The 11,477-nt window shown below is 66.4% G+C and overlaps 2 protein-coding genes across 2 annotated transcripts; both read left to right on the top strand.

Moving 5' to 3' along the window:
• Positions 1-4,646: 4,646 nt before the first annotated feature.
• JUND (JunD proto-oncogene, AP-1 transcription factor subunit) lies at positions 4,647-6,074 on the top strand. Its single transcript, XM_064469777.1, has one exon. It carries the CDS (start codon positions 4,816-4,818, stop codon positions 5,752-5,754), a length of 939 nt encoding a protein of 312 aa, XP_064325847.1. The 5' UTR covers positions 4,647-4,815; the 3' UTR covers positions 5,755-6,074.
• Positions 6,075-6,481: 407 nt separating this feature from the next.
• On the top strand, positions 6,482-10,926 carry CIST1 (colon, intestine and stomach enriched 1). The gene is made up of 3 exons (XM_064469772.1): positions 6,482-10,130; positions 10,592-10,737; positions 10,822-10,926. The coding sequence occupies exons 1-3, from the start codon at positions 9,260-9,262 to the stop codon at positions 10,867-10,869; spliced, it is 1,065 nt and encodes a 354-aa protein (XP_064325842.1). The 5' UTR covers positions 6,482-9,259; the 3' UTR covers positions 10,870-10,926.
• Positions 10,927-11,477: the final 551 nt, after the last annotated feature.

Below are 11,477 nucleotides of genomic sequence, written 5' to 3' on the forward strand. Positions count from 1 at the left end.
CCACGTGTTCTCCATGGCCACCCCTCCTCGGCGAGGCATTAACCGGCAGCGCCGGCACCCGATGCCCATCCCGGGCGAGCCGGCTTTGGCCAAGGAGCCAGTTCCAGGCGATGGCAGCGGCGCACATGTGTCCTCCCTCCTGAAAACTCGGTCTCAACTTAAACACCCGTGTGGCGTTCTAACAAAGCTCAGGCTGAACCCTGTGTCAGACTTTCCCTTCCCAACCTGCTCCCTCCCTTTCGAGTCCCTCCAGCCACAGAAACCCCATGTGTTACAGCTGCCCTGGTGAAAAAGGAAACGACTGCAGCGCTGTCTGGATTTAAGGTCTGTTCTGGCCAGATAAATCTTCACCGCAACAATGGGACCTTTGGCTTCGGCTCAGGGTAGAGTCCTCCAAGTACGCCTTATCTCCTGGCAAAGCTCTAGGGTCAGGCGTTGGAGCTCGTTAAGTTCTGCTTTCGTCTAATTACAACCACGGGCTTTAGCAGCCTTCCCTCCTTGCCTCTCCCCTTCCTTTTTCCACCTCTGCAGGAATATTTTTGTCCCGAGCTGTGGCGCAGCCCCTGCGAGGGCAATTGGCCCCACGGGGCAGCAGGTTGGGTGGAAGATGGCTCTGTGTAAGAGGGGCATCGAGCCTGGGCGCCGATGTGACACTCGTTGGTGGCTTGGGGCATTTCTGCCCCAAAAAGGGGTGTGTGGGGATGTTGGGTGCTCCAACCCAGCCCCATGGCAGCGCAGGGAGGGGTGCGGGGAGGCGAGCCACAGCTGGGGAAAAAAATAAAACACAAAAAACAAAACCAAAACAGGGAGGAGCAAGATAAAAGCAACAAGCAGAGAGAAGGAAAAAGGTCTGAGCCTTGCTGCTGGCGGGGGTGGGTGTGCGGAGCCTGGCAGGGCCAACGCATCCCAGCCAGAAAGACGAGCTGGGTCTGGGGGGGCCCAGCAAAGGCCACCGTGGAAACCCTCCCTGCTCCCTTCTCGTGACACTTTCGCGGCGACTGGGCCCGTGGTAGCTCTGGCAGCCACAGGCCGTGTCTCCGGCGCTGGTGCTGCGGCACGGCACTGCTGGCTGCCCCGCGGTGACTCATAACTTCTGTGCCTCGCCGGGGAGGCAGCACAGGAATAGTTACACACCAGCCGCCTGCGACGCGGAGGGAGTGGCTGCCGAAATATTTCAGGGCTGCGCTAAGCAACTAAAAATACACGTCAAACCCTCCTCCTCCTTTTTCCTTTTTAAATATGTTTTCTTTCTTTCTTTCTGTTTTTTGTTTGTTTTTTTTTTTTTTAATTCTTGGTTTTGATTGTTGGAGGCCCCCGCGCCTGGGGGTAGCGCAGCCCCTTGGGGACCGGCGCGGGTTTGGGGGCAGGCGCTGGCGGCTGGCGACTTCTTGTTTTCCCAGCTTGGTTCCTCTCTCCCTCCCTGTGGGAATGACTAAGAGGCGGCTTCCCCTGTGCACCCAGTGCCTACGGAGCAAATCCTGGGGCTGCAAACACGCTCCTGCTTGTTCCCTTTTCGGGGGGCAGCTCGGTGTGCCAGGAGGGTAGGGGGATATGGGCGCATCCACAGTAGCTCGTGGGCATCTCAGCATCTTGCTTTGGATCCAGCCCCTGTCCTCAGTTGGAGCCGTGGGTGTCGAGTGGTGGCATCTTGGCTCGGCTCGTGGCCGGAGCGGCAGAGCAGGATCAGGCACAACCAGTGTCACGGTTGCGTGCAGGGAATGGTCCTGTTGAGGCCAGGGAAATGGGGAGAGTGGGAGCCACGTGGGGACCCGCCACGCTCAGAGGTGCGAGGACGCTCCGGTGACCGTGGCCCTGCTCAAGGCTCGATGTGCCTCGCCGAGGTCTGGCGGTGGCGTAGGTTCATCCGAAATCCTTGCTGCCTGCTCCGGGGTAAATATAGCCCAGCTGGCAGGTGGCAAAGTACAGTGTGACTCAGTGGGTGCTCGCGGGGCTGAGCCGGGCTCCGACGCCTCCGGGAATAGCAGCTTCAGCCCCCAGCCCCCAGCCGAGGTGACAGTGGCACTGCCACTGGCTCCGTGGACGGGGACTGCCCCGCTTGTGCTCCCCATGGGTCTGCCCTTCTGGGAGGCGGAAGGGGACGCTGAATCACGACCCTCATTAAACGCTCGTTAGGAAAATTAAGCTGCCGGCTTGCCGCAGGCGTCGGGCTGCCACTAGCGAGGCGACCTGTGGTGTCTCTGGTTTGGGGACAAGGGACACGTGGGATGAGCACCGGTGGTGACAGAGCGGGATCACGCAGGGGGACACAGCAAGACGAGCCCTGGGGTGCTGCGACACTCGGGGAGGGATGCTGGGGGGTGGCGGGTTTTTGCCGGCGGGTGCTGGCGGCTGGGCCCGGCCGTAGCGTGGCTCGTGGCTCACATCCCTGGCTGCCAGCCAGCCGCTCTTCCAGGGAGGCCCCGGGGCCGGTTCGTTCCTCCCTGCAACTGATTAAAGCACCTAAAGCCAAAGCTGGTTCTCATTTCGTCCCGCTGCAGCCCGGATTGCGATGGGGTGGGGGGGGGGGGCGCGGGGGTGCAGGCAGGGTGCAGGCAGAGGCACGTATGTGGATGCCCACAGAGCGTATGCCATTGCCCATGGGTGTGACCCCGGCCGAGGGGTCCCTGTGCGATGCCGGGGTGGGGGTGGGGAGCTGCCCCTCCCAGTCCCTGTCCCTTGCAGGCTGAGTTTCATCAGGACGGAAAGTCTGAACCTGCCGGTCCGGCTGCCGGCCGCACCCCTGATGACGGGTTTGCAGCGGAAACACGGACGGAGGCTTCACCTGGGAGCTCCGTGCTGGCCCAGCCCGCCGAGCCCCCAGGACACGGGCACCGCTGCCTTGGCTGCCCTCCCTGGGTCAGGACACTGGGCAAGCCAGGGGCAACGGGCTGGCAGGGATGGGAGAACCCTGGGCACGGGGTTCAGTCGTGCTCTGGTTTAATTGGGGTTTAATCAACTGGGTTTATTTGGGGTTTAATTAACTGCAGCTGTTGGGGAAGGGTAGGTCCCCATCGGTCCCAGCCCCCTCGTGCCTTGGTTTCCCCAGTGCCAGCACCACATGTCCTGGCTCCGGTGGCTGCCCCAGCCCTGGCCTGGTTGTCACCCATGTCCCCTGCGGCCTCCCTGCAGCCAGGGCCGAGCCACGCCGTGCCCCACGCCGTGCCCTGCCCCACGCCATGCTCTGCCACGCCGTCCCTGCGTCCGGTGCCGTGCCTTATGCCATGCCACACTGTCCCCACACCTGGTGCTGTGCTGTGCCGTGCCCCACGCCATGCCATACCGTCCCCACGCCCGGTGCCGTGCCCCACGCTGTGCCCCACGCCATGCCACGCCGTGCCAGTCGGCTGCGGTCAGGCAGGCCGCACCTGGGAGTGCCGGGCCAGGGGTCCTCACTGCCCTTGCCCACACTGGCAGAGTAGAGGGCACGGGGCCAGCGCGGCACCAGCACCGCCGGCACCGCCGGCGCAGGGTCCCACTGGGCACCCCACACCCCCAGGGCTGCCACCACTGATTTATCGCCCTCGTTAGCGCAGGCCCAGGACCATCTGGCTGCAATTAGGGACAGCTCAGCGTCACCACAGCATCCCCACGGCCTCGCCATGCCCCGGGCGAGCGGTGCCGGGACCCCTCGGCCTGTGCCTGCGGGGGCCGCATCCTGCCGGTGCGGGGGGTTATCGTTGGCCATTGGTGCTGCCTCCCCTCCACGCGGGGACGGGTGACGTCAGCCGCTGACGCCGATCCACCCCCTCAGCCGCCCGCGGGCTTGGCCGGCGTGACGTGCACTGTCGCCGCCACCGCCGCTTAACTCCTTCCCGGCTGCCGGTCGAGTGGGGGGCCCTGGGGCAGGGGGTGCGGCCCCAGGCCCGGTTGACCCACCGTGCTGTGGCACCGGGGCAGGCCAGAGCCATGATGGCGTGACCCCACAGCACACCACGGTCGGCCGCCTGCCGTGGTGGTGTCACACACCGGTGTTTGCGGGGCAAACCCCACTGTCCCTGGTAAACATGCTGGGGAAGGGGACACGGTGCCAAGCGGGGACGCGGTGCCGGGGACACGCACGCCACCACGGCCCCGTTCCACCGGGACAAAGACCGGGTGGGAAGGCCCCGGAGTGCCGGGGCACCGTCCAGCCCCGCCGCCGGCCCACGCAGGTCACGTCCCAGCCACCCCCGGCCCGGGGTGTTTGTTTATTATTTATTTATGATTTATCACTCCTTTTTTCAGACAGGGACTGGTCCCCGGTGCCGGTGCTCGGTGCCGAGTGCCACTGCCCGGTGCCGGTCCTCGGTGCTCAGTGCCGGTGCCCGGTGCCCGATCCCCGCTCCGCCCCTCCCTTTGTGCCCATCAACCCCCGGCGGGACGCGCGCGCGCGCGTCGCGGGGCCCACATGACCGCCCCTCCCCCGCCCTGACGTCAGCCCAGGGGCCCTCGCGCTGTTTGTCCCGGTTACCCGCCCGGTCGCCCCGGCGACGGCGGAGGGAACGAAGGGGGGCGGGGTGGGTGGGCGTGGCCCCGCCTCCCCTGAGCGGAAGCCCCGCCCCTATGCAAAACAAGAAGGCGGGCGAGGACGTCATCTGCAGCCAATAGGAGCCCGGCGCGGTGAGGTCACCGCGGCGGGGCCGCGTATTTAAGGTGGAGCGGGGGCCGCGGCGGCCGCAGACGCGTGTGTGCGCGCGCGCAGGAGCGGGGCCGCCGCCGGTGCTCACCGGCGCCTCCCCCGCCCTTCCCCCGGCCCCGCGCTCGCCCCGGTCCTTCCTTCCCCATCCCCCCCCCCGCCCCGGCCCCGTTTCCCCCGCAGCCGGGCGGGGGAGGAGGATGGAAACACCCTTCTACCATGATGATGTGTTGAGCGGCCTCGGCAGCGGCTTCGCCCCGTCCTCCGGCAGCAGCGGGCTCCTCCTGCCCTTCCCCGGCGGCAGCATGATGAAGAAGGACGCTCTCGGGATGGCGTTACCGGAACAGGTGGCGGCGGCTTTGAAAGCACCGGGTGCGGCGAGCGGTGAAGCGACGGGCTTGCTGGGTTCGGCCGAGCTGGGTCTGCTGAAGCTGGCGTCCCCCGAGCTGGAGCGGCTCATCATCCAGTCCAACGGGCTGGTGACCACCACGCCGACCAGCGGGCAGTTCCTCTACTCCAAAGCGGCTGCCTCCGAGGAGCAGGAGTTCGCCGAGGGTTTCGTTAAAGCGTTGGAGGACTTGCACAAGCAGAACCAGCTGGGCGGCGGCGCGGCGGGAAGCGGCGGCGGAGGAGGAGGAGGCGGCGGCGGCGGCGGAGGCGCGGGCGAGTTGCCCGCCGCCGGCCTGGCCCCGGAGCCGCCGGTGTACGCCAACCTCAGCAGCTACCCGGCGGTCAGCTACGCCGCCGATCCCGGTCCCTTCGCGGCTCCCCCTCCGCGGCTCCCGCCGCCGCCGCCCCCACCGTTAAAAGACGAACCTCAGATCGTCCCGGAGGTGCCGAGTTTCGGGGAGAGCCCGCCGGTTTCCCCCATCGACATGGACACGCAGGAGCGTATCAAGGCGGAACGAAAGCGGCTGAGGAATCGCATCGCCGCCTCCAAGTGCCGCAAGAGGAAGCTGGAGCGGATCTCCCGCCTGGAGGAGAAGGTGAAGAGCCTCAAGAGCCAGAACACGGAGCTGGCCTCCACCGCCAGCCTGCTCCGCGAGCAGGTCGCCCAGCTCAAGCAAAAGGTCCTCAGCCACGTCAACAGCGGCTGCCAGCTCCTGCCCCAGCACCAGCACCAGGTGCCGGCTTACTGACCCACGGGGGACCGAGGGGGGTCCCCTCACGCTCCCCGGGCACGGACAGAGGGGTCCCGGACACGGACAGAGGGGTCCCGGGCACGGACAGAGGGGTCCCCGTGGGACTTGAGGGTTGTGAAGGGAGGGAGAGGACGGTGTTCCTGAAGGGGATGGGGGGGAGAAGTTGTGGGGGCCGCCCTCCCTCTCTCCCGCCCCGCAAACGGACTGAAGTGGGGAGGGGGGGAACCCGGTCCCGGACTTGCGGGATCCCCCCCCACACGCCCCCACCCCACCCGAGACATTCCAGTCAGGCTCCAGTAAAACCCCCGCGATATGGATGATTCGCCTCTCGCTGTCTGCTGCGCCGGGGGAGAGCGGGGAGGGACGGACGGACGGACGGATGGGCCCGGCGGCGCGGGCAGGAAGCGGCGCGGCCGGCTGCCATCTTGGGGCGGCGGGGCGTGGGGGCTCCGTGGGCATTTTGAGGGGTGATGAGGGTCGGAGGGGAGGGATGTGGGGTGCTGAGGGGGGAGTGTGGGCTTACCCCTGGGGGAGGCGGCTCTGGAAGTCGCGGGGGGGGGTCCTCGGGGTTCCTGGGGGGTAGTCTGTGGGTGCTGGAGGGTGTTGAGGGGGGGGATCTCATCGGGTGATAGTGGAGGGGTTTGGATGTTGGGCTCCTTTGGGCTGAGGGGGTGTTTTGGGGGTGCTAGGGCTCCTTTGGGGGGGTTGGGGGTCCCCTGGGGCTGGGGAGGCGTCCCTGTGGGTGCGGAGGTGGGGGGAACCCGGCTGCTTGCGGGGCTGTTGTTCCTGGCAGTGGCTCTGTCCTGCCAGGCCCCTGGGGTGGCTGGTGGCTCCCTGGGGGTGTCACCAACACCCCTTACACACACTGTGCTGGCACCCCGGGGTCACCCCACGGCGCTTGGCTGGGCCCCACCGGGGCGGGCGGCAAGGCTGGGCCTCCGCGGCTCCTCCCTGGGCTTCGGCAACTGCCCTTCGCTTCCCGGCACCACCGTCGCTCCTCCTCCGTGTCCCCCACCTGCGTGCAAGGCCTGGTCCCAGCTCCATCCCACGGAGCGGCACCCGAGGGACAGACCCTCTTTCCTGGGAGCATTTGGGGACAGTGGCACTGATGGCAGGAAGGTTGGCCCGGTCGCCGCTGGGTTGGTCTGGCCTGTTCCAGCCGCAGCGTGCCGAGCTGTGCCATACCGTGCCAACACGGAGGATCGCCCCGCTCCTGGGGGGCTGGCAGGGAGCCCGGCACGCTGGGGCCCTGCGGTGGGTGGTGGCGGGGGAGCGTGGCCTCCCCAGGGACACGGTGCAGTGCCGGGCCAGCTGCGGTTTGCCAGGAGGAAGCGCCCTTCCCCTCCGTGCGGAAACAGCCCCGTTCTGGCGTGGCTGTGCTGCGCCCCGGATGTGCTGCTCCGGCACGGAGATAGACAGGGCGTCCCCTGGGCCCTCTGGCAGAGCCAGTGCAGCCCCACGGCTGCCACCAGCAGTGGGTCTGGTGTCACTGGGTCCCCACATCCTCAGCGCCTGGATTCCTTTGTCCCTGTGTTCCATGTGTGTCCCCATGTTCCCTACATCCCCAGGTCCCTAAGTCCCTGCCTCATGATATGTCCATGTCCTCAGATCCCCTTGTTCTGAAGTCCCCACATCTCCTTGTTTCCAAGTCCCCACACCTCTATGTCCCTAGATTGCTTTGTCCCCAAGTCCTCACACCTCCATGTCCACAGATCCCCATGTCCCCACATTTCAGTGTGCCTAGATCCCCTTGTCCCCATGTTCCCACATGTCCATGACCCCAGATCCCTATGTCCCCACATCTCCAAGTCCCCAGATCTCCACATCTCAATGTCACCAGATCCCCATGTTCCCACACCTCCATGTCACCTGATCCACTTGTCCCCAAGTCCCCGCATCTCCTTGTCCCCACGCCCCCACCCGACCCCTTGTCCTCCCCGGGGTGATGCAGGCAGGGGCAGCTCCCGGTGCCTGCCGTGGTGTTATGATCCGGGGGGCTCAGGGGAAACTGAGGCACGGGGTGGGCAGGGGGATCCTCGCGCGGTCCCGGGGGTTCGGCGCTGCCCGGTACCGGCAGGGGGCGCCGCGGGCGGGGTCGCCCCCGCCTCCCCCGGGGCGGATAAAGGCGGCGGCGGCATGGCCGGGGCTGCGCTCCGCCTGCTGCTATGCTGCGCCTCTGCCCTGGCTGCAGGTACCGGGGAACCGGAGGAGGATGAGGGGTACCGGGGAACCGGAGGAGGATGAGGGGCACCGGGGGGGCCTCGGGGAGACCGAGCGATGAGGGTCACCGGGGACCGGGGAGGCTCCGTGGAACCGGGGAGACCGGGCAATGAGGGGCACCGGGGAGGCTCCGTGCACCCCGGGGGTCCCCATAGGGTCCTTGGAGGTACTTGGGGGTCTATGCACCCCGCAGTACCGGCGGGGTAAGGGCGGGGTGTCTGTGTGCTCCCCCGCGCTCTGTACTGACGGGATCAGTGTGCTCTAGGGCCACCAGGTGCTGGGGGGGGCTCCATGTGCCCCCCACCCCGGGGCTGGGGACCACCGGGGGGGGGTCCTGCTTACTACGTCTGGCCCCGGGGGTTGCAGCAGGGCTGCATCCAGCTCTGTCTGGGGCAGCTGGGGACCCGTGGCATGGGGGTGGGCTGCACTCACTCCCCTGGGGTCCTGGGAGGCTGTTGAAGATGGTCTCCACGGGGGCTCATCAGGCTGGAGACGAGCACCCTGCCCCTCCCACAGCTGGCTGCACTGTGGGGCAGGATGCGGCCCCGGTGCTGCCAAACCGGCTGGGCTGGCTGGCACTTGCGGTGGCATGGGTGCTCCGGCACCACCACAGCACTCCGGGGGCAAAGGGCCACCGGTACCCTGTGCTGCTGTGGGCTGTGCTGTGCTGTGGTCCCCCTGTTTCCAGCCTGGGCCCCCAGCAGCCCCCCCCCACACCCCAGGGTCCCTCAGCTCACCCCTCTCATCTCGGAAGCTGGTACCCAACCCTGGGCTTGCCACCATCCCAGCATAGGGTGGCAGCTGGGTGGGAATGGCCCATCCCAGTGGGCCCAGTAGCTGTGGGGACCCCCAGTACCTAGCCACGCCGGTCCCCCCGGATGCTGGCACTGGGTGCTGGCTCTGCCGTGGGACATTTTCCTCCTGTGTTGCCTGTGGGGCTGGGCTGGACCTGCTCCTCCTCTTGTGCAAACAGGACTTTGGCGGGTAATGGCACTGCCAGTGCTGCCCAGCAAACACTGCTACATTCCATGTGACCACGGCAGAGCCCCCTCATGGGCTGGCCCAGGGGTGTCCGGTAGGTGCCACGAAGCCTGGGCAGGTGTGTATCCCTGTACCGTGGCATATGCCCCCCCCCCCCCCCCCCCCCCTTTGCTTGTCCCCATGGCACTGTGCCTGTGCTGTGACATCTTGGGAGGCTCTTCCCAAGCCTCGATTTCTAGGATCCAATATTGCCTAAATCCTGGTCTTCTGGCCCTCTGTGTATGGGGAAACCACCTAGAAAATGAGCAATGAGGCCAGGAGCTGGGGCAGGTGCTACTGCCCTTCCCGGGGCTCTGCCTGTCCCTGCCAGGGCCCTGCCACGTCCTTGCTGACCAGCTTTCTCCTCCATGCTTTAGAGACAGGACAGGGTGTCAATATGAGCAGCACAGTGTCTCTACCCAGCTCAGGGACAGCCGTGCCACTGTCTCCATCCAGCACATCCACAGCCGCCAGCTCAGGGACACTCAACATGTCTCCATCCAGCTCTGACTCGGGGACGGCCAATGTGCCTTCATCCAGGCCGGCCACAGCGTTGTCTCCATCCAGCAAAGCAAGCGCAGAGACACCTACAACACCGCCTCCTGACCGAGTCACGGGAACACCTCCACCCAGGACACCAGGCTCAGCAGCACCTACGTCTCCACCTGACCCAACTGCGGCAGTGTCTCTGTCCAGGACACTGGACTCAGTGGTGCCCATGACGCATTTATCCAACACAACTGCAACACCTACATCTTCATCCAACCCAGCCACGGCATCATCTCCCTCCAACATAAACAGCTCACCAGCAACTATGACACCTACGACATCTGTATCCAACATGACCATGGCACCATCTCCATTCAGGACACTGGGCTCAGCAGCAGCAACATCTCCATCCAACAGGACCACGGCACCGTCTCCGTCCCACCCAGCTGTGCCCAGCTCCCTGCCCACAGGACATCCATCCAACTCGACAGCAGTGCCAGCCCCGTCCTCACCCAGGCCCCCCAGGCCCACTTTTGCTCCCAGCTCTCCTGCGCCCACTGTGAGCCCAAGTCCCAGCAGCACCTTGGCCGCCAGCTCCAGAACGACACCAGACATCAGCACCAGCACTGCAGCCGGCAGCTCAGGTGAGAGCCAGGCTGGGGGGCAGAATTTTGCAGGCAGGGAGCCCCCGGACCTGCCCACAGCCATGGCCATGTCAGCAGCCCCGGTTCCCTGCTAGACCCCCCCCACTCAGGGGCTGTGCTCACAGGATGGGGTGGGGGGCTCCGGGGTACAGATCCTCAGATGTGCCCAGAGCCCCCCTGGGCTGCCCCATCCTCCTTTGGGAGGTGTGTGTGCTAAGATCTCTCCCTCTTCCCCCCCCAGTCTTTCTGTAGCAGGATCCTGGCCAGGGCTGGTCCCCGGCAGGCAGAGGTGACACAGGAGCCGGGTGCTGGATCTGTGAGGGGTGGGATGGCAGCTGGGGGGGAACTGGAGCTGATGTCAAGCCCTGTTGAGCCCTGAGAGCCACCATGGTGCTCGGAGGCTGGGCACGAGGCTCAGGAATGCCAGGGGGTGTAACGGGGTGCCCATCTCACCCCCACAGCACAGCCCCCTGCAAAACTCAACCCCGGCCTGGTTGTGGTCATCTGCCTCTTTGTCTGCGTGCTGGTGGGGGGAGCAGCGGTGCTGCTGGTGTGGCTGTGCCGGCGTGGGACCCCCCGCTTCCACCACCTGGATGAGGTGTCCATGGTGCGTAGGGGACTGGGGGACCTGAGGGCGGGCAGTGGGGCTGGGCTGCAGATGCTAACCCCACTTTTTCTCTCTCTTCCCTAGAGCAATGTGACAGAGGGGTCCCCTGTCACCCACTACCCACCCAGATAACCCCCCACCCTGCGGCTCCCCGGGCTGCCCACGTTGCTGAATAAAGAAGCTGCTTCCTTGGCTCTGGTTTCCCATCTGCTGTGTGCTCTGCACCCTGCCTGGGGAAAACCCCTGGTCCTGGGGGAGGCCCTGACCACTTTTGGGGTCTCCTGTACTGGGCTGGAGGCCCCGGGGTGCCCCCAGGCCGGGCAGGGTTGGTGCTGGGTGCGATGGTGCGCAGGGTGGTGGGTGCTGCGCAGCCCCCCCGGCGGGGTGGGATGGGAGGGAGCGAGCAGCCAGGCACGCACGTCGCCTTCCTTCTGCTCCGCTGCACTCGGCCAGGGCGGCACACGGCGAGGACCACGGCACACGGCGAGGACCGGGTGCCGGTAAGGGGCTGCGGGTGAGGGCAGGGGGCTGGAGGCAGCGTGGACCCTCATGCCAGGGCTCAGCATCCCCCAGGCTTGGGCTGAGGCTGCTCCCGGTGCCGGTTGGGGCATTGGGGGCTCAGTCCTGGGGGGGTGGGGAGCTCTGTGGGCGCAACCGGCTGAGCCACCCCGGTGCACCCCGGTTCCCTGGGGATGGTGGGTAATGGGTGCTCATGGTTGATCATTAACGGGGTGTTGGCG

This window comes from Phalacrocorax carbo, chromosome 19, assembly GCF_963921805.1.
Source record: "Phalacrocorax carbo chromosome 19, bPhaCar2.1, whole genome shotgun sequence".
Classification (NCBI taxonomy): Eukaryota; Metazoa; Chordata; class Aves; order Suliformes; family Phalacrocoracidae; genus Phalacrocorax; species Phalacrocorax carbo.

What these genes read in the sequence shown, in the direction of transcription:
- JUND (XM_064469777.1), top strand. Translation starts at nt 4,816, where the DNA reads ATGGAAACACCCTTCTACCATGATGATGTGTTGAGCGGCCTCGGCAGC.
- CIST1 (XM_064469772.1), top strand. Translation starts at nt 9,260, where the DNA reads ATGAGCAATGAGGCCAGGAGCTGGGGCAGGTGCTACTGCCCTTCCCGG. An exon ending in CACTGCAGCCGGCAGCTCAG is followed by an intron (nt 10,131 to 10,591) that starts GTGAGAGCCAGG and finishes TCACCCCCACAG; the next exon opens with CACAGCCCCCTGCAAAACTC. An exon ending in ACCTGGATGAGGTGTCCATG is followed by an intron (nt 10,738 to 10,821) that starts GTGCGTAGGGGA and finishes TCTCTTCCCTAG; the next exon opens with AGCAATGTGACAGAGGGGTC.